The sequence below is a fragment of the Armigeres subalbatus genome, chromosome 1 (assembly GCF_024139115.2).
Source record: "Armigeres subalbatus isolate Guangzhou_Male chromosome 1, GZ_Asu_2, whole genome shotgun sequence".
NCBI classification, from domain to species: Eukaryota; Metazoa; Arthropoda; class Insecta; order Diptera; family Culicidae; genus Armigeres; species Armigeres subalbatus.
The window spans coordinates 304,925,566-304,953,219 of record NC_085139.1 but is presented as its reverse complement, the minus strand read 5'-3'; the positions used below and the strand labels follow the sequence as shown (position 1 = coordinate 304,953,219).

Here is a 27,654-nt window from a genome sequence, read left to right as displayed (position 1 = left end):
CCTGGTGTCAGGTGGGACACAAAACATACCTGACACGACGGCCCTCCGACGAGACAGGAGGTTTGCGCAGGCCCAATAAGCCGCCAGGAAAACCAATAATTACGAACAAAATAAGAGATAATGCGACTCGATATAATTGGCAAAGACCTAGGCGAATCCGTGTCGGATTCCCAACGGAATCCGTATCGGATTCCCAACGGAATCCATGTCGCATTCCCAACGGAATCCATTTCAGATTCCAGACGAAATCCATGTTGGATTCAAAACGGAATCCGTGTCGGATTCCAAACGGAATCCATGTCGAATTCCAAACGGAATCCAGGTCGGATTCCCAACGGAATAAAATTTGGATTCCCAACGGAATCCGTGCTCGTCAACAGAACCGTTTCAGACGAAATCCGTGTTAGATTCTCATCGGAATTCGTGTCGGATTTCCATCGGAATTCATATCGGATTCCCAACGGAATCCGTGTCGGATTCCCAACGGAATCCGTGTCGGATTCCCAACGGAATCCGTGTCGGATTCCCAACGGAATCCGTGTCGGATTCCCAACGGAATCCGTGTCAGATTCCCAACGGAATCCGTGTCGGATTCCCAACGGAATCAGTGTCGGATTCCCAACGGAATCCGTGTCGGATTCCCAACGGAATCCGTGTCGGATTCCCAACGGAATCCGTGTCGGATTCCCAACGGAATCCGTGTCGGATTCCCAACGGAATCCGTGTCGGATTCCCAACGGAATCCGTGTCGGATTCCCAACGGAATCCGTGTCGGATTCCCAACGGAATCCGTGTCGGATTCCCAACGGAATCCGTGTCGGATTCCCAACGGAATCCGTGTCGGATTCCCAACGGAATCCGTGTCGGATTCCCAACGGAATCCGTGTCGGATTCCCAACGGAATCCGTGTCGGATTCCCAACGGAATCCGTGTCGGATTCCCAACGGAATCCGTGTCGGATTCCCAACGGAATCCGTGTCGGATTCCCAACGGAATCTGTGTCGGATTCCCAACGGAATCCGTGTCGGATTCCCAACGGAATCCGTGTCGGATTCCCAACGGAATCCGTGTCGGATTCCCAACGGAATCCGTGTCGGATTCCCAACGGAATCCGTGTCGGATTCCCAACGGAATCCGTGTCGGATTCCCAACGGAATCCGTGTCGGATTCCCAACGGAATCCGTGTCGGATTCCCAATGGAATCCGTGTCGGATTCCCAATGGAATCCGTGTCGGATTCCCAACGGAATCCGTGTCGGATTCCCAACGGAATCCGTGTCGGATTCCCAACGGAATCCGTGTCGGATTCCCAACGGAATCCGTGTCGGATTCCCAACGGAATCCGTGTCGGATTCCCGACGGAATCCGTGTCGGATTCCCAATGGAATCCGTATCGGATTCCCGACGGAATCCGTATCGGATTCACAACGGAATCCGTATCGGATTCACAACGGAATCCGTATCGGATTCACAACGGAATCCGTATCGGATTCACAACGGAATCCGTGTCGGATTCAAAACGGAATCCGTATTGGATTCACAACGGAATCCGTGTCGGTATCCCAACGGAATCCGTGTCGGATTTCCAACTTAATCCGTGTCGTGTCGGATTCCCAACGGAATCCGTGTCGGATTCCCTACGGAATCCGTGTCGGATTCCCAACGGAATCCGTGTCGGATTCCCAACGGAATCCGTGTCGGATTCCCAACGGAATCCGTGTCGGATTCCCAACGGAATCCGTGTCGGATTCCCAACGGAATCCGTGTCGGATTTCCAACGGAATCCGTGTCGGATTTCCAACGGAATCCGTGTCGGATTTCCAACGGAATCCGTGTCGGATTTCCAACGGAATCCGTGTCGGATTCCCAACGGAATCCGTGTCGGATTCCCAACGGAATCCGTGTCGGATTCCCAACGGAATCCGTGTCGGATTCCCAACGGAATCCGTGTCGGATTCCCAACGGAATCCGTGTCGGATTCCCAACGGAATCCGTGTCGGATTCCCAACGGAATCCGTGTCGGATTCCCAACGGAATCCGTGTCGGATTCCCAACGGAATCCATGTCGGATTCCCAACGGAATCCATGTCGGATTCCCAACGGAATCCGTGTCGGACTACCAACGAAATCCATGTCGGACTCCCAACGGAATCCATGTCAGATTCCCTACGGAATCCATGTCAGATTCCCTACGGATTCATTGTCGGATTTCCAAAAATTGTCGGATTCCGAACGGAATCCGCGTCGGACTACCAACGAAATCAGTGTCGGATTCCCAACGGAATCCGTGTCGGATTTCCATCGGAATCCACGTCGGATTCTCAACGGAAATCCGTTGAGAAACCGGCACCAAAAAATCCGCGTTGGATTCCCAAAGGTATCCGCGTTTAATTCACAACGGAGTCCTTGTAGGAATGCCAACAGGATTCATATCGGATTGCCAAAATCCGTGTGGAATTCCCAATGGAATCAGTGTCGGATTTCCAACGAAATCCGTGTTGGATTCCCAACGGAATCCGTATCGAATTCTTAAAGGAATCCGTGTCACATTCTCAACGGAATTTGTGTCGAATTCCGAACGGAATTCGTGTCGGAATTCAAACGGAATCAGTTTTGGAGTTTCCCCAAACGTTAAGGGTCCTCTGGTCTAATTCCATAGCGTGGTGCCAACGTGTTCTAGGCCTACGCGTTCTCTGTTGATTATTGTTTTTGCAATACCTTTGTTTTCGTCAGTCGGATTAAGTGACCAGCCCACTGAAGTCTTCCGTAACTTATACGATTCATTATATTTTTTCCTTTGTACACTTGATACAGCTTGTGATTCACAAGCCTGCGCCACACACCATTTTCAAGTTACCACCAAAAATTCTACTAAAAATCCTTTGGAATTATCTCGTTGTAATTATATGCTATTGAATAATATAGACTGCGAAAATTTTTCGAAGTGGAATATCACTTACAAATAGTGAGAAGTAGCGTACGCCGGAGATCTCGTCGTTAAGTCTCATAAATATTTGTATGAGAATGTACGTGGTAGGAGGTCTAACAAGGATGTATATAAGACAGCGCCAGTTCTTGTGACGTCAAAGGGCCATGGAGAGAACAATAATCCTCTAAGCAAAGCAAAGTTAGGGGCCGTACACATATTACGTAAGCACTTATGGGGGGGGGGAGGTTCGGTAAATATCTAACGATTCAAATAAATAAAAAATCATTTGTATGAAAAAAAAATCTTACATGGGTGGAGGGGGGTTCGAAAAATCCAGAAAAAAAGCTTACGTAATAAGTGTACGACCCCACTACCAACGACTGACCAATCATCATTCATCACTTAATAAACTGAACGGATCGGATGGTATGAGATGTCTTCGTTCCATAGCTTAAATGTGAAAGCAAGTAAGAAATTGATTTTCAATTTAAAGAAATATTGAATAATATGTTACCACTTGTGGTTCAAACATTATGACTAGAAAAATAAGAAATAATCGAATCTGTCATTTTCCATGATTCTTTCACAAACTAGCTGTGTTAGTACGTCAAAAAAGTACATTGAAGATTTATTTTAATACACCCAGAAAGAATGTCCATTCAAATTCCTCAAGCTTTGTAGCAATTTCCTGGCAACCTTTGCTCCCAAGGCCCATTATTTCTACAGACTCTATTAATCAGTGTCGCCACAAAACAGGTCACATAGCCTCAAATGAATCCGGTTCAACAGTTTACCACAAATTACCGCCATCGAAACAATACAGGATCCGCCCAATAACGAACCGTGTGGAGTCCGGACGACTAGTTGATCCGACCGAGGCGCATACAAACTGTTGATTGATGTCTAACGTTTCGTTAAAACCACAGAAACCGCAGAGAACCGGCCTGCCTCTCGTCGACAACTACTACTAGGTGCGCACTACAGCGCATTTACAGATTTATTGAAAGCACATCGGGGCTACTTACCACCAGGGGTCCGTCCACGCCGGCACTGGCCACCGTTGCGCCGAACCATTGGTTCGATTTGGTGTCCACTTGCTCGTGTTTGTCGTTGAACGAGTTGCCTACGTTGGGGTTGGAACGAAAACGGAAAGAGAAAAAGGGGAAAAGGAAGCGATTTAATACTTTTGATTACACGATTAAGAGAGGTCGTAAAATAAAACTAAAAAATAACAAAGTCTGAAATGGTGAGCAGCAGAATCTGTTTGACGTGTGTTTCGCACTATTTGCGAATGTGACTTAGTTTAAATTGATTGGCAATAAAAGGAAAAGTTTTTACAACTAATTGGACAGTGGTTGTCGATAAAAAACGACTATAGTGCATTCTTTTAAGCATATTCACAGAAAATAGCTAGGAGGAGGTTACGATACCGACACTTTCTAATGATTGACCAAATTAAATTGTACGTAAAACTAGAAGAGAAACTTAATTAAAACATTATAAAAATGTGATCAAGTGTAGAAAGGCTGTGAAAATTCACACGATGAATGTGTTCTACTACAAAATAAGTAAATTCTTCAAATATCATATACCGTTGGTAATCATACAAATTTAAATAATGCAGTCGATACACGCAATTACGTTGCATCAAATTATGCAAGCCCCTTGTCAATCCTTCGTCATACATTTATTCCACATCTGAGATTCCTCCGACTCGTAATTTTACTAAAATTTGCATCTGCCGTCCAGAGCCAATCCATCTGCAACTTGTCAATCGGAGCAGTCCGACTAGAAGCTATTTATGACACTGATTGGCACAGCTTGACGATTCAAAATCAATTGACCACCTCTTTCTACTGCTCCACCGTCATCTGCTCGGCGATCAACAAGAACCGCGACCGAAGCTGTGCAAATATTAAACTCGGAAACGACGTAAAAGCGGGCGTAAGAGATCAGGCTCGAAAAGCAGTCAATTTCTACACCGACCGGTTTCCAGATCTTCTATACGTGGTCGCGTGCGAGTGACATTTGATACACTTTTGGGGTGCGATCTTCGATGATTCCTTCGTTCTCCTTTTCGCTCGTGATATTTATTGTTCGAAAAATATCGATCTCAATCGAATCTAGTGGTCATTGGTTGGCTGGAGTGTTGCTTCAGCAAACATTTTCAAATTCGGCGTCACAGCTTACTGCGATGAGCAGATTATTTTCGCACGGCAGCGTGTTGTTTACTCTCAAAAAATAAATTTGGAAACGAAAAAGTATGGATCAACAGAAGCAGGAAAAAAACGGCAAGCTATCCCATCCAAAGGGGGTACTACAAACCATTTTGGAAGCTGTTGTCGTGTGTGTTTTTGAGTACAATGTGTCTGCTGAAGTGAGATGTGAGCACTACCGAGATTGCTTTGTGGCAGAGATCGTTCGTCAACCCACCTTTCAGCGAGAGGAAGCACTGATCCAGACCTGCAGAACGGGAAGGGAAAGCACGTCGCATAAACAAATAAGACAGATTTTGGGTTTCAAGGGATCCTTCTACGGCGTGCGCTGCTCTACATTGCTCTGATTAATGATGATGCGAGCTATCTATCTATCTACTGGTGAGTGAAACGAGGCACCTAAAGGGCGTGTTTGGAGAATAAATTACTCAACCGACAGATGGCGCGATGTCAAAAACCAAAATCCATAAAAAACGGTCATAATGAAAGCGACAAGCGGGTGAAATTTCCCCATAAAAGCATCAAAATTAATGATGTCTAACCAAAAATGGAGGCTCACGATTTAAATGGGAAACTACCAAATGCATTCGAAGGGCGATAAATGGCGGCCACAATCATTCTCTGTTTCCAAATATTATATATTAACAATATAGCTCACTTCATAAATCTCCATATATTAGGCAACGGACAGCATAATCACACCATCTTGCGTCACAAAGGGTAACTAACGCCTGAAAACGATAGCCAAGGGGTGCCATAATCGCAAAAATTACACTTAATTTACAATGTTTAACTATTTGAATTATTTTTTTTTAATTTTATTTTCAAACTAAGGTATCAAAATGGGGTCAAAGGATAATTTCTAGCATATTATTTCGTAATGTTATACTGCATATTGCATTCTACTTTTAAACACCCCTCGGAAGGTCTCTTTATTACATTGCTTGCCCTTTGTGACACCGCGTCGCTACTGTGTTGTCCGTTGGAATCAGCCAGAGTGAACTATATTGTTAATATAGTATATTTGCTGTTTCTCAGTTAAATTTTGGCTCATGCGACCTGTAAACAAACGATGTAAACTTATCGTTTGACTATCAATTCACATAAGCCATAATTTGCTCCCTGTCAGAAATCGAACACAAATGTGACGGCTCTTCAAATTAGTTAACGAAACTTTCTTGATCATGTTTATGAAATTAAGCTCTATTTAAAACTGTCAGCAAATCAAAACACCATATGCAGTCCAAAAAAATAATGGGCCTTTTCACGAGACGTTTAAAAACAGCTGATTTTATCGTCAATTGACAGTTCTTCTATGAAAGTGACAGCTTCGGACTTGCAGGCCTGTTCAGCGGTTGTAAACAAGTGCAGTCTCGGCAGTGTCACATGAAAAGGCCTATAGGATTAGTGCTTTCTTTTGAATGGAGTTGAAAACAAAGCGTGGGATCACTCGAACAGGTTCCCACCGCCTATGCAAAACCACGATCACACCTTTGCAGAGGTTGATTTCGAAACTATTGAAGCAAAACATGGCATATCATAGAAAGAAGGTAACAAAAAATCCCAAATCGACCAACTGGTAGACAAAAATAAAGCCATTTATCAGCACTTTCGAACAAACCCAGCGTAACCCCAGACGACGACACTGAAACAAAAAAACAACTGACAAACAAAAGTGACCGTAACAAGCGCAGCAAGCCGTGGCAATATGCTGTTGTCCCTCGGAAAGTGTCCCACTGCTACTTGCCGTAAATGTCCAGCTGCACGTGGGTCAGGTTGAAAGTGAGGTTGTGCAGCGTCGTCAGCTGTATCAAACTGGGCAGCTCTGCTGGAATGTAAACACAACACGGCGCGACGTTTCGCGCAGTGTCGACTCGGATAAATATCACAATAAATACCTTTAGCTGGGTGGTTTAATGTTCTTCGTCGGTCAGGGAAGGTGTTCGTCAGCGAAAAAAGATCTTTTCTTCTGCGCTGCGCGATTGCGTCGTCGTTCGTCTTCTTAGTCGCCGTCAAAGAACAAACAAAACCGTTTGAGTCAGACGCTTTTTAGCGAGAAGAGGCAGTAGGCGCTGAAGGCGTTGCCAAGGTTACACCTACTCTACCTTGCTCATGGCGATTCCCGAGAACGGACGGGTGATCGATCGCAGCAAAACGATGGCAGTGAGTATGAGTAGGGGTACGACACCTACGCAAATGGTTCGATTTCTTGTAGCCATATGGGAAGCTGAAACCGCTGAAACGCGATCGGGATGGACTGATTGGCAAATATTGTTCTTGTGTGCATGTACGAGCGAGTGATATGTGAGTCAACCAGAGCTGACCGCGGCGAGGACATGTCCAGATTTGGTTCAATGGCTCATAAATAGCTTATTAAAGGTGGACCATATGGTGCGAGATTATAAGACGATGAATTTTTAATATGGATTGTATCAATATGAAAGTAAAATTTAATTTATTGAACAGAATTGGTCATTGTTTTACGATGTCGAAAATCGTTTAAATGTCAAATTTATTAGTTTTAGAGCAGATATATTATGAATCTAATCGTCATATAGCTGAAACAGTATTGTTGGAATCCAGTCCAACCCCTTTGACTAATAAAGAGTAGTAATGCTACCCACTTACCCTTTGTCGAAATGTGCGTAGTGGTTACCGTTGATTCAAACGACAGATGGCGATCCCATCCGTTAACTCACCGGTAAAGCGGGGCTAATGTCTAGATGATCTACTTGCTTCTGCATCGGCCAACAAATCAAATCCAACCAAAACACTCAACCAGCGGATACCAGATTTCATTGCAGTTCTTTATAGTCAGAAGAGCTTGTCCAGATAATTCCGGTACTGCGTAATCTGAAAAAGTGACGTATACGCCATTTTCCAAAAATGGTGTTAACCTGTACTACTGTACTACCTGTACTACTACTGTACTACGAGTACTACTCATCGAGCTCTTTAACAGAAAAATGGAAAACATGCATGTTGTAAAATGATTGTTACGTCACTTTTCCAGATTACGGCAGGGTAGCCGTCCCCTCCTATGCACCGTTTTTACCACACCAGAACCATCCTCGGTACTATCGATCAATCCTTTCACCTTCCGGGAAATCTCTTTTTGCAGTTTATATCCTACGGTTCTACGGTCAACCAGATTCAGAATCGTGTCTACAAGGTGCCTTCGCTAGCAGCTGCACCCACTCGGAGACCTCCAAGTCATATAGCCTTGACTCTTAACGGAACACGATGGTAGCTCTTAGAAAAAATACCTTGAGACACGACCTTCTTTCAACCACTCATTCCATCTCGAAACCAAGCCGTCCGGAATCTTATAGTCCCAGCCTGTCTGCAGACGCCATAGTTCCCGGAAAATTATCTTCAACTGTATTGTGATTAGGCTAAGCACGCCCAGCGGATCAAAAATGCCCATCATGAACTTCCAAAACTGTCGTTTCGTAGGAATACTCTCGCCAGCTCGGAAACCTTCAATTAATGTTGGGGTTCCAACGAAAACACGAACTCGTCAGAGCAAAGATCCCAAACTATGCCACTAGTGGTACTTGTATCATTCTCAGCGATCGATTCTAGATCCAGTGAATTCAGTGAATGACGAAAATTTGGCTAGCTTAAATCCGTTGTGTTTATGCACCTCGATGACTCGCTGGATAAGTTCAGCGGCAGCCTCCTCTGAGTCCGCGCAATCAAAAAAGTCTTCCACATAATGTTGCATCAAAACGGCTCGTTCCACGCCGGGGAACACTTCTTCCAACTCTTTGGCGTTGACATTTTTGATGAATTGTGCCATGGAGCGAACCATGTCTCGGAAAAAGAAACGCTAGGAGTGCTGGTCCACTCGACGATAAAGAATTTGGTGGAACATTTGCTTTATGTCTGCTGAAAAAGTAGACTTGCGCGCCGATTAAAATTTCATCGACGACGGCGTGATAGATCATTTTTAGCCAACAACGGTGGAAGCCCGGACAAAACCTCAAAATTTGTTTTGCTTGTTTCGCGAAGGTCGTATTTTTTTTAAATTTCACACTGATTCCTATCTTTGATGATTGAAACTTGAAAATTTAATTTTTGGGCTTGGTGAAATTAATGCTGTTAAAGTGTCTCCCTAACAATTATCTATGGGAAATGAAGATTTGACTAAACTTTTTTCGGGAAAGATTCAAAACGATCTGGTATCATGTATTGTAATCTATTTTTCATCTACTTTCCGATGGATCACTATGGGGAAAGTGGTGGCCAAAAATCGAAAAATTGACTTGCTTTGAATGACGTGTCTTGTATACCATTTGAAAGAAGGATAATTCAAACCTAGATTCCCAAAATTTCAGCCCTCTGTGATGAAAACTCATTGTGCCACAGACATCAAACTTAGGAAAATTGTGAAAATTGTAAAAAAAAATGCATCTCAAACAAATGCAAATTTCTCAGCGAATAACGGTCCAATTTTGGAAATTAATACACCGTTGGAAAGATAATTGTCTAAGCTTTAAAATGGGTATGCTGTTGATAAAAAATAGCCAAAAAAATGGGTAATTTTTAAAAAAATGTGTTTTTTGTCTAAGTTGGACTATATCTAACAAGCAGGGCCGAGCAGTCTCAAGAGACCACCACCACAGTTTAGTTTGGGGTCTATACTATCTGCGGAACGAGAATCCAGCTGCACATAGCTGCGGATGAGCGTCATTTTGGCACGAAGTCGAAAGAAATGGATTTTTTTTGTTAATAACAATTATCGAGCACAAACAAAAAAAAATCGTACAAATCAAATACTGCTTTAAATGTGGAACTGTTAAATGTCAAATTTAGTCTTAAAAATGTTACCCACTTTATTATTATTTTTGTGAAAATGGGTAAAAACAAACCGAAAATTATCATTTCATATAGAAACTTGATCTACTCAACTGGACTGAAAAGTTTTCAATGGTTTCACGATAACCTTGTTTATAATTCTCTGTTCATGTGCCATTTTACAATTTGTACCAACTATACTCAGGTATATTTATTTTCCTAATAAATATTATCTACCTACTTGCATTAAAAAGAACGGGGGAAACATTTTCAAATCATGAGTTAGTTTTCGGCTTTAACGCTAACAACGGGTACATTGTGTAGTTATTTAATGGTTTCCGAGCTACCATGTAATCAAGAGCATGAAAAAAGTTTGCTCCCCTTTAGCCGAGTCAATCGAAGAGTCACCATCAAAAATTCAGGTAGATATAAATATCCACATGTTTTTCTAGTACACCAACTTTAAATGTTTCTTTCTTTTCAGGTCAAATTACAGGCATCCATGAACCATACAGCAGAAATAATCATCAAGATCATTGATGCGGAAATCGTCCAACAAATGAATACCAACGATTACACAGAACTAGTGGTTTTAAGCAGCTGGGGAATGGATGGCTCTACAGGCTATTCAAAATACCACCAAGCGCTATCAATGCCAAATCAAAAGGATGACAGTGACGTCTTTTCAGTGACGACAACTCCTATACAACTTTATTATCAGAACAACAAGGAAAGCATTTTGTGGCATAACTTAACACCCCAAAGCATTCGGTTCTGTAGGCCAATTATGCTGGAGTTTATCAAAGAATCAAAAGAGATGGTACTTAACACCAAGAGATATATTGAAAATCAAATAAGTGAGCTTGTCCCAGTAAAAATCCAATTATCGAATGGCGAATTTGTTTTGGTTGATTTTATTTTCGTTATGAGTATGATCGACGGCAAAGTTCTTAATTATGTAACCGATACTTCTTCCATGTCCAACTGTCCAATTTGTGGAGCTACTCCAAATGTAATGAGTGATATAAAGGTAATACTTTTTTTTATTTTAAGTGACATAAAGATAACATTGTTTTTTTTACTTTACAGAAGCTTGAAGCAGGTAACGAATCGAACGAAGATGCTCTTCATTACGTCATATCTCTACTGCACGCTTGGATGCGATTTTTGGAGTGTTTATTACATATTTCCTACAGGATGGAAATTAAAAAGTGGAAGATCACGATGGATCTAAATGCCAAATTTCTTGGTCGGAAAAAACTCGTTACTGAAAAACTGTACGAAGCATTTGGAGTACGAGTTGATCAACCCAGGGCAGGTGGAGCAGGGACCAGCACAACAGAAAACGTATGTCGAAAAGCATATTCAAATCCTGAATTACTTTCCAAAGTTTTGGACATTGACGAAGATCTTATTGTTAGATTTCGTAATATTTTAATAGTAATCAATTGCCAAGATCCGATCAATCCTAAAAAAATGGATGACTATTGTAAAAAAACATATCGGCGATATATTAAATTGTATGATTGGTTTAAAATTCCAGCAATAGTGCATAAAGTACTCGCTCACGCTGGAAGCATAAGTTCCTCCGCAAGTTCCTACAGTAATTCCTCCGGAAGTTCCTCCAGGAATTCCTTCGCAAGTTCCTCCAAGAATTCCTCCGGAAGTTCCTCCAGAAGTTCCTCCAGGAATTTCTCCGGAAGTTCCTGCACGAATTTCTTTGGAAGTTTCTCCAAGAACTTCTTTAGAAGTTTCTCTAGGAATTTCAGATGAAGTTCCTTCAAGAATTCCTCCGAAATTTCCTCCCAGGAATTCCTCCAGAATTTATTTATCTAAATTTATCTGAAAGTTCCTTCAGGAATTCCTACGGTAGTTCGTTAAGGAATTCCTCCGGAAATTTTTCCAGGATTTCTCCCTTTTTCCAAAGGTTCATCCCGAAGGTATCTCCGTGGGGGCAGCAGGGACTATGTCCAAGGGCTTGACGACCCCTCCCCAGGCCATCTGCGAGTTGTGGCGCCTGCCTAGGATGTGGTGGGGTTTGACAGTGGGCCCTGTTAAACCTCTTTAAAAAGCTGCATGTATCCGCAAGTAGGCTCCGCCAAAGCGACCGTGTGCCGTTCAAAGCGCACAAGCCCAAGTCCAGGTGTTAGGTGGGACGCTAAACAGACCTAACATGACAGCCCTCCGAAGATACAGTGAGGTTTGTGCAGGCCTAATAAGCCGCCTTTAAAAACAACCATTACGAACGACATAGAAGATAGAATCGGCAGCGACCAAAGCGACGAATAAAGGATCACGATTGGTAACTTGGAACATGGAACTGCAAGTCACTAGGCTTCGCGGGTTGCGACAGGATAATCTACGATGAATTACATCTCCGCAACTTCGACGTCGTAGCGCTACAGGGAATCTGCTGGACAGGAAAGAACAGTGTGGAAAAGCGGGCATCAAGCGGCTACCTTCTACCAAAGCTGTGGCACCACCAACGAGCTGGGAACCGGCTTCAGAGTGCTGGGAAAGATGCACCAACGTGTGATTGGGTGGCAGCCAATCGACGCAAGGATGTGCAAGTTGAGGATAAAAGGCCTATTCTTCAACTATAGCATCATCAACGTGCACAGCCCACACGAAGGGAGACCCGACGACGAGAAAGAAGCGTTCTATGCACAGCTTGAGCAGACATACGATGGATGCCCACTGCGGGACGTCAAAATCGTCATCGGTGACATGAACGCACAGGTAGGAAGGGAGGAAATGTATAGACCGGTCATCCGACCGGATAGTCTGCACACCGTATCGAATGACAACGGCCAACGATGCATAAACATAAACGTAGCATCCCGCGGAATGGTAGTCCGAAGCACTTTCTTCCCCCGCAAGAATATCCACAAGGCCACATGGAAATCACCTAATCAAGTAAAGGAAAACCAAATCGACCACGTTCTAATCGACGGTAAATTCTTCTCCGACATCACGAACGTACGCACTTACCGCAGTGCGAATATTGAATCCGACCACTACCTCGTTGCAGTATGTCTGCGCTCAAAACTCTCGACGGTGTACAACACGCGTCGGAGTCGTCCGCCGCGGCTAAACATTGGGCGGCTACAAGACGGTAGACTACGCGCAGCAGCTGGAAGTGGCACTCCCAACGGAAGAGCAGCTAGGCGCAGCATCTCTTGAAGATGGCTGGAGAGATATTCGATCCGCCATTGGAAGCACCGCAACCGCTGCATTAGGCACGGTGGCTCCGGATCAGAGAAACGTCTGGTATGACGGCGAATGTGAGCAGCTAATTGAGGAGAAGAATGCAGCATGGGCGAGATTACTTCAACATCACCCGAGGGTGAACGAGGCACTATACAAACGGGCGCGGAACAGACAAAACTCGATTTTTCGGAGGGAAAACCGCCAGCAGGAAGATCGAGACCGTGAAGAGACGGAGCAACTGTACCGCGCTAATGACGCACGAAAGTTCTATGAGAAGTTAAACCGTTCCCGTAAGGGCCACGTGCCACAGCCCGATATGTGTAAGGACCAGGGAATCATTTTTTCTGAAATGCGCTTGCGAAACAAGCGACAAAAGAGAACCAACAACAAAGCTTTGTTTTTGTCGGAGATAATAATGACAAAGATTCGAACAATTTTGTCAGCAACAAATCCCGTTATTTTGCATTATTTCTAGAGCAAATTTCGGTTTTATGCTATCATAGTTTCTGCTTTTATGGAAATATTCAAGAATCGAACAATGATTAAAAAATTAGCATCGTATTCTCGGAAATATCAGAGCATGCAAGGTATATGATTCTTGTCATATTGTGTTCGGGTTCTGATAAATGTTTGTCGCTAGGTGCGTTTGTCAGTAACAAACTCTGTTGACGACAAAGAGTATATTGTTAGGCGTTGCTCGAATATTGATTCCCTGGTAAGGACATAACGAACCTTCTTACAAACGAGCGTGAGGTGATCCAAAGGTGGCAGCAGCACTACGAAGAGCACCTGAATGAGAGAAATTTGGAGACGCATAGTGGCTGGAAATCGTACGTACTTTGGACTCCGCAAGACGCTCCTTTCGAATAGTTCGTCGCCGTACCAAACTGACAATCTACAAAACGCTCATTAGACCGGTAGTCCTCTACGGACACGAGACCTGGACGATGCTCGTGGAGAACCAACGCGCACTTGGAGTTTTCGAAAGGAAAGTGCTGCGTACCATCTATGGTGGGGTGCAGATGGCGGACGGTACGTTGAGGAAGCGAATGAACCACGAGTTGCATGAGCTACTGGGAGAACCATCCATCGTTCACACCGCGGAAAACGAACGACTGCGGTGGGCCGTGCAGATAGCCAGAATGTCAGACAGTAATCCGGTTAAAATGGTTTTCGACAATGATCCATCGGGCACAAGAAGGCGAGGTGCGCAGCGGACAAGGTGGATCGATAAGGTGCATGATGACTTGCGGAACCTCCGTAGACTGCGTGGTTGGCGACGTGTAGCCATGGACCGAGCCGAATGGAGAAGACTCTTATTTAACGCACAGGCCACTTCGGCCTTAGTCTGAATAAATAAAATAATGTTAAAACTGCTTTCGCCGAAAAACTTCAACCTCAAAAGCACACCTTCATTCGTGAACACCCATATAACTTCTCCAGAAGCTACTATCTAAATGCCCTAAAAATTCTCGAGGTATTATCGCCAATAGATCATCAGGAATTGCTTCAGGAATCCCCCAGAGTATACTAAATAATTCACCCTGGAAATTATTCCATTTTTTCTTCCACGAGGTCCTCCAGGAATTCTCTCAGAAAATCATTCAGGATTTTCAACGGAATTCACTTCAATAATTCTTCCAGAAATCTGTCCATGTATTTTTTAGAAAATTCCATGAATGGTGCCGGGTAAATCTTCTTTAACAAGAATTCACGATATTTTTTTGTAGTAAAATCCCAAGGAGGTCCTGAAAGATTTCATGAAACAATTCCTGGAGGATTTACTGAAGAAATTCTGGAAAAAAAATCTGGTTAGAATCACTGGTGGATTGTCTGGATAAATTCTTGAAAGAATTTTCGATGTAATGTTCATCATCGGAAATGATAATAAATTCTTCAAATATATTTAAAGATTGGTGACATACTCAACCGTGCGGGAAAATGTGACCATCAAGACCATGTAGAGGGTGGCTGGGTTTGATTCCCGGTTCGGTCTAGGAATTTTTCGAGTATCATCGTGATAGTCTCATGATATACAAATGCAAAAATGGTAACATAGCTTAGAAACCTTGCAGTTAATAACTGTGGAAAAGCTTAATGGACACTAAGCTGCGAGGCGGAAAGTAGAAAGAGAACAAAAACCCAGATTAATCCACCTAACGGTGATGGCGCCTTTCTCGCGAAAAAGGTAATAAATGTAGCCTTTACGCTTACACCTCGATGATGTACAAGAAAGGCAAAACAGTTACACCGTCTAATGTTATGATAGAAAATTTACACTACTAGACGACAGATGGCGCTGCCAAAAGTTTCTCGAATTTCCTATGTTCGAAGTTTGACTTTCGGACAATTTCATAATACTATGAAACTGAACGAAGAGCATACTTACGCCTAAATGCGTGCAATACCTTTGAGCATCTTTATAGTGCGATGAAACTCTTAATGGGAAGCCACGGATAAAATATTCATAGATGCAAGGCATTTTTCATAACACATTATTGTTCTATGTGACTATGTCTCATCACTATTTTAATATTATATATTTTTTGCAATTTGCAATTATTATGAAATTCAATAGTGATCAACAGCGTTTTAGTCTCTGTCGGATGCAACTTGTTGCAAGAAAATCGGTCAAGAGTTTCTATGTGAAAATTTGGCTAATGTTTTTTATGGCATTTTGTGCACACACACACGCACACACATACACACACACACACGCACACACGGACAGACAGACATTTGTTCAGCTCATCGAGCTGAGTCGAATGGTATATAACACTATGGATCTCCGGGACTTCTATCAAAAGTTCGAATTTGGAGTGAAATGATAGCCTTTCGGTACAACTTAGTTGTACGAGAAAGGCAAAAAGAAAGAAAAAAAAAAGTACTTGGAAGTAGATAAATATCTTATACGCGTAGCTGAAAACATGTAGGGGAACGGTTCGCCACTTCATCTCATAGCTCCTATTTCCGTCCCATCAAAAACAAAGCAATGGAAAGGAATTTGGTTTGTTTATTATTATTGTGATTTTTTTCAGCAGTGAGCACGCATGTTGACAAAAAGAAGCGACGAATTTGGTGCCGTATTTCTTTGTTTAGCGATGAGATGGATTTATGTACAGTGAGATGGAGATCGGAACATTTCCCCTATTTGGGCAAAAATTACTTAGATAAAACTTTTCTAAAAATTTACGAAACCCTACTGCTTCAATAATAGTCCTTCAATAACCATCGGCGTAGTAAAAATACTCGGCGGCGACACGCATCAGAACAGCAATCAATGGAGGAACGAAGTCAGGACCCTTCAGGAACAGATCGTTGTGAGAGAAACCGTGAGATTTTGCTTTCGCATCCATAACCAGTCGAAATTTCCCGGTGGTTTCCACGCTGAAGTGTGGCAGGTACCAGGTGTTTTAATTTTCACGAATTCTTGATGCAGTCTTATATTTTGCTACAATATTTCGCAGCGAAATCAGGATTTGAATCCATTTTCTTTTTCTTGGCTTGGAAGCACCTCAAGGCTTGCGGCCCGGGAACGTAAAGTTATTATATTTATAAATTTGCCCCATTTCGAAGCGCTCTTTGCGACGCTTAACTGTGCGGTTCATAATATCGATGGCGCGTTGATCCTCGTCTGATATCTTCGGCAGTTATCAAATGATTCCGAAGCTTTTACCTTGTACATCTGCTTGATCATCATCCTCAGAGCATAGAAACGCATGATTGTCAGAATCTCCAGCACCTTTGGGTTCGATGACTCCATGTATTAAATTTTTGAAAATTCTGAAACTAGAGTTTCGTGAATCGTCAACTATCAATAGCCAGACCAGGACACAAGAGACTCTCCGGCAATCCCAGGGTCGGCTAGCTACTGGGTAATCAAGGGTTTTTTGCGGTAAACAAAACTAACACCACTGGAACTTTCACTTTACTTGTGTAATTTTATTTTTCCTAATTGTGGCGTGTGCGTGTTGTTCTGTGTAATAAATTTGTGTTAATTTGTTCTGAAATAAATTTCTGTTAATTGTTAAAGATGGTACCGGTACATACCGCTGCTGCTGTTGGTGACGGGAGAAGAATGGCCGACACAGCGGCTCCTGTCCCGCTGTGCGACCAGAAATCTCGCCGGAAGAGCGAGGGGAGCAGCTATGCGGAAGATCTTCGTCCGACGGGACCAGCGGGCGGTGGTGGGCAGGCGTCTTCCCTCGTAAGCGCGATCGGCCGGCCGTGGCTTAGCCACCTTGGACGGCCGAGAGGGGAAATCTCCTTTTCGGTTAGGGCCTACGGCCCGAGATAAAGGTCCTCCTTTGAGGATCCACGATCTTTTACGGTTAGGCGCGGAAGCCGATTGGCTTCGCGGGCCGAGGCGTGTGCTGAGCGGAATCTACCACAAAAGGTAGAGGAAGAGACAAAAGAGACGTAGGAAAAGAGGTCCTATTGGACAGATTGGTATTAATACCAGGTTTTGAAGTGCTCCTCGACAAATTACCTGAACGGTATTTCCCCAATGTTCCGTCTAGCTCCTGCTAGGAAGGGGGGGGGGGTAACACACTGTTTTCACTGCACTTTGAAAAAACACGTCTTCAGCACACGGACTACACTTTTATACAAAGCTCCCACTGTATTTTCCCGCTATTTTTCATATTCCCGCCTTTTCATTCCATCCAACATGGTGTTTTTGACATGATTGGACGTGTTTGATAGCTAGCTCATCATATTTACAGCGGTACCAAACCCTAACGCTTCTGTGGTAGTTCTGCTGGTATTACACGAGAAACGTGAAGGCTCCGACAAAACAACATAACAAAACAAAAATCAACAATTTGTAACCAAACGGTTACAATTCACATGAGCAGTTGCTGGTGGCCAGCGGTTGTCTACGCTGGTGGAGGTGGGGGGGGGGGTTCTTAAACTGACCAAAACTTGTGCACGTGGTATATGGACAGTCCCTTATGCAAAATCCCGTTCGTCCAACGGTATAGTTTACAGTGGAGGTCCGTCCCTGTAATCCAATTCGTGTCGAAACATCTGCATCTCTCATAGACAACGATGAACCTTCGTCGAATAAGGAAATACTTCTTTGATGTCAATTGGACCACAAACTTTGACTTTGTCAACACGAAGCAGAGTACATATTGATGTTCTTGCCATTTATGTTACACACGTTCGACGCAACATCCGACCAGCATGGTATTCCTGGAAACATCGTCGCTATTGACCAGATCGTGATGATTTTCGTTGCAAATTGAACATTTTTTGCAGTTTGCAGTTTTTGCAGTTTTTCCTACCGTGATCCGATAACAGGCAGACGAAGCCAACTTTGCACGATTTGGCGTTAGAACGACGTTGTGCAACCGAAAGTTTACGGAATTGCTCACATTTTTATAGACTTGAAAGCGAACTTATTGAGCACAAGGGACACTTCAGTTCCTCTTCTTCGATCTGCTCATCCAATAACAGTCCCTTTAGTTGGCTATCAGCTTTACTGAATCGCAAAGATCGGCTTGCAATCGAACGTCGAACAGAAAGATCAGCGATGCACGGAAACCAGTAACAGGGTTGTTCACCGTAACATTTTTGAAAGGGGCAGGCACTGACAACAATTCAATTTGCTGATTTGACTCACCTTACTGATGACCCGGTGTACGAAACATTGCAGATTGACTTGGAAGTCCTATGAGGAAATTTTTCAATTGCTTTGGTGGTATGCCTCAATTTTCTCGTGTAGAGCGACACTACCGTGGTTCCGACAATTAGTTTTCGAAGGATCAAAATGTACATTGTTCTGGGTCCTGCGATTGAACTGCTACAAAAGTGAGTAGAAATAATATAATACAAAATACGTATTTGAAATTAGTTCTACAAAACGTCGTCGAACCGTGGGGACGTCGTTATTTCAATACCAGAGGTTGGGTCTTACGACAGGATTAGACGCCGGCTCAAAAAGTGAAGAAAACCCAACTAAGGAGTTTTTAGGGGTCATTTAGAGCTATGAGTGGCTAGCGAGTTCGCCCTGAGCCCTATGAATTTCACTGTCTGGAGTATGTTAGAGGTCGCGGCTGCTCTGAAACATCATGTTTTTGTGCAAATCCTGAAGTGACATCTGGTGGCCTTTGGTAAAATGACACAAGACCACCTGCGGGCCTCGTATGCGATGCGTTCCTCGTTCGTCTGTCACGAGTGGTTTAAGGCTCAAGGACAAAAAAGATGAACTTTACCCATGAGCTTTTGAAAATTTATGTTTTTCTGTGAAATTGAAATGAAATATTTTTGTTTTGATCAATTTGTCTTTTCACTCTAATGTAGCACTTCAATAGCCGAACCCTGCAAGATACTTCCTGCTACATCAATCCTATTCCGCTGATGAAGTTGACGGGATACTTGGTTGGGGTCACTTCCACAGGACTTGTCACTTGTGCCCTTTATTTATTTGATTAAATACTAGTTTGAAACTTACTAAACTTTTATTTTATTTTACCAGCTTTAAATTTTGTTTTACGATTTGAAAAGAAGTTATTTTTAACTCTTGCGTCTTGCACAGCAGAAAAATGTGCGCCTAGGTCGTTGTGGTAGCAACGGTCGCATCGTGGCATTCACCGTATCCTAGCAAAAGTGACTGTACTGCTAACAAGGTTAGTAAAACCCAGCGTATAGGGAGCGTTTGGTAACATCCTTGCTTTTATTCGAAACAATCGTTTCGGTGCGCTTCTTGCGGTTTCTACAGCCCAACATATACGTTTTCATATATGCCGACGACATCCGACTAGCGGCCGTCGTAGACACATCAAGTCGCATGCGTATCAAGTCCCAATCCACAGTCAGCGCCGTCTTCCATTGAGCCTCCTCGGTAGTACTCTCAATGACTGCTAGTAAGAGTGTCCGCGATGACGTTGGCAGATGAAGATATCGGCTATCCGGGCCAAGTATTAAGCTGGGCTAGCACAGTGACCATCAACCAAGCGCTCCATTTATGGATCATTATTGACAGCAGACTCTTCTATGGGCTGGAACTCACCTGCTAGATCAACCGGAACAGACATTCTATCACCGACTTTTAATCAATAGACCAGGATGGAGAAGTATGGATCGGAGTCACTGGGAACAACTTGAGGGTTTTGAACAGCCTGCTGGACCAATATTTTCTCCGCAGAGTTTGTTGCCGCTACGTACCAATCAAGAAATCCTATCCTTACCGACTTTGATAGCATTACTTGGCGCTGCAAAGGAGTAGCCCAATTACCCCATTGATCGTCCTCGCTAATAAGCGCCAGAACACGATCCCGGAGCATTGCAGAGTGCCAGGAAACGCCGATCATCCTGCGGAAGTCGGTTATCAAGTCCGGCGCTTCATAAGATGCTATGCTATGATCTATAAATGCTCTGACAATTATTTCGAAAGTTGCCCCATCGTGCGCCAGTTCAACTCCGCCAGTGCCGATCTGTGAAGACAGCTATAGCAGACCATCCTCAGCACCCAAGCGAAGAAGTTCTGCAGATAGCAACAACTGAAGCAGAAGCGATCGTCTACTCCAGACCTTACACACCCCTGGGTATCGCGGAGCAAGATGCTCGAACACCTATCATTTCCTGTTGCTCGCAGCCGAGGGCGTTGTTTAGTCTACAACTCTGCTGGGAACAGCTGACACCAGTTTAAGGGACAGTTGGCGTCTAAAGCAGTTTTGTTACATCAGGCGTTGTCAAAGTCCTATGCAAAATTATCCTTTCCCGGATTCAGGAAAAAGAAAGGCCGCATTCCGTGCCGAAAGATCCTGCATGAACCATATTGTCACGCTCCGCATCATTCTGGAGTCGGTCAACGAATTCTAAGAGTCCCTTCATTTTGTTTTCATTTACTACAAGAACGCTTTCGACAGAGAATATGACGTAATTAGGTTCCTGAGAAAATCATCTGCAATAAAATTATGTGAGGCAAGGATGTATTCTACCACCGTTCCTCATTGATTGATAGGTGTAATTGATCGTGAACCTAACCGCTGGCTGTCAATCCTCGCTCAATGGCGCTCTGATATGCAGAGTAAGGTCAACGACCGTGCCGAGCGCTCCTTTTCGGCAAGATAAGTCCTCAACGTCAACTAAACCAAAGCGTTTGATGTGAACACGGCGACCCATTCCAGTTTCACAGAAGTCGGGCAATCAGTGGAGAATGTTGAAAGCTTCCAATATATTGGTAGCCAAATAGCGTCAGACTGCGATACCAAGATCGACATAGGAGTACGAATGAAGAAAGCAAACTACAAGGACATCTTCGCCTGGTCTCCAATCGGAATCAACCCATGTCATGTCCATATAAGTCCCTAGAGCCCTTGCGTATTATAAACAGTTCAAATTAGTTCGAATAGGTTCCACTATTCCTGGTATCAAACCGAAATCAACCCTCTATGGCTATACAAGTTCCTCGAGTTCTTAGGTATTATGTGCAGTTCAAATTAGTTTTATGCAGATGTTCTAGATCATTTGGTCTAGCAGGTCAACTACGCCTGGTATCCAATCGGAAACAACCAAGCATGTCCACACAAGTCCATATAGCCCTTGCGTATTATGTGCAGTTCAAATTTGTGTATTGCAGACATCTAGGCTCATACAGTAGGGGAACTTTGAATATCTGCATCAAACTAATTTAGATCCCATCAGAATTCCAGAACAATTTGGAGAACCTAGAGTTTCTACATTAAACTAATTGGGACTCCATACAATACGCGAGGGCTCTAGGACCTGGGATGCTGGGGTGATTTTGGTTTGAAACCAGTCGTAGTTAACCTGATAGACCAAATGCTCAGACCTTCAGAACAATTTGGAGAACCTAAACATCTGCATCAAACTAATTTGAACTGCACATAATACGCAAGGGATTTATAGTCTTGCAGGGACTAGCTGGGTTGATTTCCGTTTTGGAGTTCTTCTCAATCGGTAAATTTTACGCATATTGAATTTGGTAAATCAAAATTTTTTACATTTAAAATGACAGCATCCATACTCCAGCTGATCAAGCAAAAAAAAATAGGATCTCTAGAAACATAAAAAACTAGCAGACTCCAGAAAACTAGATGAGGTGGATAAGACAACCGTGAAAGAATTGTGAAAATCGCTTAGAAGACGCCCTGGAACCTGCTGTTTGAAATCATGATTCTAATGATTTCTTGATCGCAGTATTCGACATGTTAACCAAGAACATGTACTTCCATACAAATGCTTGCACAATTGCTCATTTATTTAATAAAAAGAAATGGGATGAAATTTGCGTAAAAATTTTAGTCACAAGACGAATCATTGCTAAAATGTATTATGCGTCTCCATATGCTTCTATGCTTATATGCTGCTGTACAGTTTTCAAAATCCTTACAAATCGTTTACCCTGGGATGCCCATTTTTGCCTGAAAAACACTTAAGGGGACATTCAGATATCATAAAAACTTGATATTTTAATTTATCTGAATATGCAATCTTGCAAACGTGCAAGTTACTTCAGCGCCGTTACAGCGATAATACCCTTCCTACTTTGTGACCAAATAATCTCGAAATTTTCCCAATCAATCAACAAACGCCAGTAATCAGTCGATTTTAGGGGTTGAGAACTACAAATGCACCACATGAGCATCGTGAATACAAACTTTTTTTTCTGATTTTGTCGTTCAGTGTTATCGTCGCTTGTTTCGCATGTGCGTTCATGAAAAATTTATTCCCTGTATAGGACCCATAAGTAAGTAAGAAATTGGTAGCACCGCAACCGCTGCACTAGGTACGGCGCGTAGACAGAGTATCAGATAAAACCGGTGTAGTTAGTTCTCGATGACGATCCGACGGGAACAAGAAGGAGATGCGCAGCGAGCAAGGTGGATGGATCAGGAGGAAGACAATTTGCGGACCATCCCTGCGTGATTGGGGACGTGCGCCCATGGACGAGCTGAATGGATACAGTTTTTGTGTACTGCAAAGGACTTAATCTCGATAAATAATAATAATAATAATTTTAATAAGATGGGAGCTCAAGTGAAATACCCTGGGCGTCCATGAAAAACCACCATTTCGAGTAGGTGGGAGCTGAAGGCCCAACTCCTAAGCACCAATGAAAAACCACCCTCGAGCGAGCACTGGCGCACTGTAAAGAATTGAATAACTTCACAGAACCCGTAGCTTCCGGGAATGAAAGCACACCCAGATATGGAGTTACGCTCAAGAAGAATACCACCCATGCGATTGCCCGAGAAGGGAGCCCCGGGGGACAGAGCGAGCGGCCAGCAGCTAGAGGAAGGAGAGATGCAACAGCGACCCTCTAATCATCGAGCTCAGCCCGTGCCGACAAGGCAAAACAGAAACGGCAGCAGAAGAAATCACCAAGGCAATGCTGCGCCTGCTGATGTTGCTGTGGTTGATCGACATCAATCACTCACGTTAACGGGCCGCCGACGGCAACGGATAATGTGAACAAGGGAGATGAATCAGTACGTGATCCATTGCTACTAAGCATATGCGGTATTTCGAAAAATTTCGTTTCAGGTGGTTCGAAACGAAATTCCGCGGAATTTCGCGGAATTTGAGCATGGCGAAATCTGATTTCTTGATTTCGTTCCGCTTCGTAAAATTACAAAAATTTCGCCAAAAAAAATTAGCTTCTAACGAAATTTAACGGAATTCCGCGGAATTTCGAAACAAATTTAAACTTAAATCATACTTTATATTATCAAAAATTTTGGCTGCGCCGCTGAACAAAATCATGAAGCTGTTTTCAAAACTTTAGTTTATACAAATTTTTCTATTAATGCTTACTACATAACCCCATTCTGAGTCAACAAATACATATGTAGTTTTCTTCTATAAAACGTCTACAGTGTTTCCAAGATTCAAATTTAAATTTTGTGATAATTATTTGAATTGCAGGTAATAACCTTTGATAGCACGCAATGAAGTTAGCTGGAATGTGTTCGAAGACAATAATATACTCTATTTTCTACACGTCACATTTTCGGTACTCCGTGTGAAAAAGTTTCTAATTCAAAATCGGAAGATCCGTGGAGCAAAAATAAAATTATTTGTTGTAAAAATAGAATCGGGTTTATCCCACAACTCAAGAAGTGGAATTGGTCATTCCTGCAAACTACATATCACAGTAATATTCCGAGCAGCAGGGACTATGTCCAAGGGCTTGACGATCCCTCTCCAGGCCATCTGCGAGTTGTGGTGCCTGTCTAGGATGTGGTGGGGTTTGACAGTGGGCCCTGTTAAACCTCTATAAAAAGCTGCATGTATCCGCAAGTAGGCTCCGCCAAAGCGACCGTGTGCGCTCAAAGCGCAAAAGCCCAAATCCTGGTGTTAGGTGGGACGCTAAACAGCCCTGACACGACGGCCCTTTGACGAGACAGGAGGTTTGCGCTGGCCCAATAAGCCGCCTTCCAAAACAACCATTACGAACGACATAGAAGATAACACGACTCGATACAATCAGCAACGACCTAGGTGACGAATAAAGGGTCACGATTGGAAGCTTGGAACATGGAACTGCAAGTCGCTAGGCTTAAACTTAAATTATATTATCAAAAATTTTGGCTGCGCCGCTGAACAAAATCATGAAGCTGTTTTCAAACTACATAACCCCATTCTGAGTCGACAAATACATATGTAGTTTTCTTCTATAAAACGTCTACAGTGTTTCCAAGATTCAAATTTAAATTTTGTGATATTTATTTGACTATTGGCACAATATGATTGCGGAATCGATCGTGTTGCTGCTGTTCATGGACCAGCAGCTAGTCCGAAAGAACGCGAAGTGAAAAAAAATTATCTCGCGTAGCAGAAATTTGTTTAACCAGTGTGCAATCGATCGTGTGGATGCTGATCACGCCAACTAGTGTGGGAGAACGCGAAGTGATAAAACTAATGTCTGAATCGAAGAGCACAACATTACAAATAAATACAGCACTCATCTCGTTGCTTCTTTTTGTTAACACGCGTGCTCACTGGTCAATCACAAAAATAAGAAACAAAACAAATTGATTTTCATTGCTTTGTTTTGGATGAGATGGAAATAAGAGCTATGGGATGAAGTGCCGAACTGTTGCCTTACCTTCTCAACTACCCAACGATTTCTTTCCGGTAGTGCTCACGGAGATGCAGAGCATTCATTGGTCTCTTAAAAAAATCAGAACGGATTGAAAGATCATTAAAATTGCTGAAAGTTCTTTATGTATGATTGCTTTCAGCTCATACTGACCATAACAGCTGTTCTCGTGCATATGAGACACATATACAAGGACACAAGGAGACAATAGCTCAGTTCGTAGAGCTGATTGTACGACTATGGGTCTGTAAAATACAAATCTGGGATACATATGTTTGTGCATTTTAGAAAAGTGCACAGGATTTTTCTAGTGAGTAAATGTATGTTATATAAGAAGTCGTTCAATATTTAGATCGAGAAGTCCGTCTGTCTTCGATTATAATATGTCTGCCACCAGTATCACAAGAGTCAGCCTTGGCGTCCAGCTAGATTCCAGGCTCAACCTCAATTTGCACATAACTACAACAACCACCAAGGCGTATGCAATGCTTGGATTTATGAAACGAAACGCTCAGGAGTTATTCATTTGTCATCTCCGGCTAGCAGGAGAACCCTTTCCAACGGTTGTTCGTGTTCGATATCCTATACCACAACATTGACTGTCCGACACTGCTGAGTAACGTCAACATCAACATTCCTGCGAGATCAACCCGCCATACAGATTTCCTACGTTTTCCAGATCACCGCACCGTTTTCGGACAAAACCGTTTGATATTTGTTGTAGACGTTTTAATGAAGTAAATTTTGATTATAATATGACCAAGTGTGTGTTTAAAAGTAGTATAATCAGCTAGTAGTATCTATCTGTACGATTAGTTCGAAGACAAGTAAGTAAATAAATAAATAAATAAAATGAGTAGACGAAGAATCTGAAGGAATAAATTTTGGTTGTTACGCTCTTTTCAAATGTTGGTCCAGTAATATCAATTCTTTATCTGTGTATACGGCTGGCAGATGTGGATACATAATTGAGTATCCCACTTAATAAAAAATAAAATCTGTGCATTCATTTTCTAATTTTGACTTAGCTCAATACTATAAAACCACGCTGACAAGACAATATGAAGTATGCTTCAGCATAATAACATAATTTTTAAGTGAACCTAAGGTTTTGAACGAAGTTTTAATCCGTATATGAAAAATCTCACAATTTCTATATTTTTACATACTAACTGATATAAAATTGATCAGATTCGGGAGAACACGCTCCACGATGAACTCCTTTTGAAGTGGCACCATTGGGGTATTACCTTATCGCCAATGGTACATAAACGAGAATGCGGCGATTTATCACAAACTGCTTCTTCTGTTATTATAACTCTTTTGTTCGCAAAACAGTTATTTGACTTCGAAAAAGTGAAATCAGAATTGCGTAAAACCAATTTAATAAAAATTCCGCGGAAAAAAAATTAAAATTTCGTTTCGTTTCGTAAAATTTCGAATTAAATTATCCTTGATTTCGTATCGTTTCGAAGTCTCGAAAGTAAATCTATATTTCGTTTCGTTTCGATCCGAATCAACATAGACATTTTAAATTTCGTTTCGTTTCGTTTCGTTAGGAAAAAGTGTGTTATCGCATACCCTTAATTGCTACTACGTTTGCACCAGGATGGAGACGGATATCTCTGGCAAACCGGCGATGCTGGAGATGTTCAATGAGGGGTTCCCTCTGTTTGCAACCCAGCTTGACCAGAAAAAGTTGTACACACGCCGGAGAGCTATTATGTCACATAATATGCTGACTCCAGAAGACGCAGAGTACATCAAGCGGAAAGTGCAGAGGGAACTAGGAGATGAGGAGGAGGCACGATCGAGCGATACGTCGAGAATGAGTTCTTTTGGGTTGGATGCATCAATCGCAAGTAACCGTCGCGACTCAATTGCACCCGCCGCTCCAGGACCAACAGTGGACAGCAATTGAAGGACGAACTAGCTAATCATATGGGCACAGCAGTTACACAGTTCCGTGGGACAGACCCTATGTCCTGACACCGGATACCCAAATTGCAGTACTCCTATCGGTACGTATCCTTAACCAGGATATTTTGAGCTGCAATTTATCGTGTATTTGGCTGCAGTGGCTGCTGTAAGAACGTTGGGATTACAAGCGCTCCCACAAGGTGAGAGTGATAGACGCGCACGCCCCAAAGCACGAAAACCCGCGTGGATGCGACGTCCAGAGACCCGCTTCGCCACACTGCGGTCAAAGGTTGGTCGATTAACACAGTAAAAGCAGGGGAATCGATCACTCCGTGATCTCACCGAGGCGAACATAACTGAGATCCTTGACACCCATGTACAGCGGTTGAGTGCTCTTGCTAAACGACTGCGACGTTATGGAGAATGTTCGAAGAGGAAGGAACTAAATCGAATGTGCAACATCAACGAAAGGGAGTTCTACAACCACATCCGAAACGACAAAGCCGA

The 27,654-nt window shown here is 42.9% G+C and overlaps 1 protein-coding gene across 6 annotated transcripts in view; it reads right to left on the bottom strand.

Annotated features, from left to right (window-relative positions):
* LOC134207865 (integrin alpha-PS2) overlaps positions 1-27,654 on the bottom strand; it is a 248,820-nt gene that overhangs the window by 133,168 nt on the left and 87,998 nt on the right. For all 6 annotated transcript variants that reach the window (XM_062683826.1, XM_062683823.1, XM_062683828.1 and 3 more), the window contains exon 4: positions 3,954-4,051. In XM_062683826.1, the coding sequence (XP_062539810.1) occupies positions 3,954-4,051 (98 nt within the window). The remainder of the gene's footprint in view (positions 1-3,953; positions 4,052-27,654) is intronic.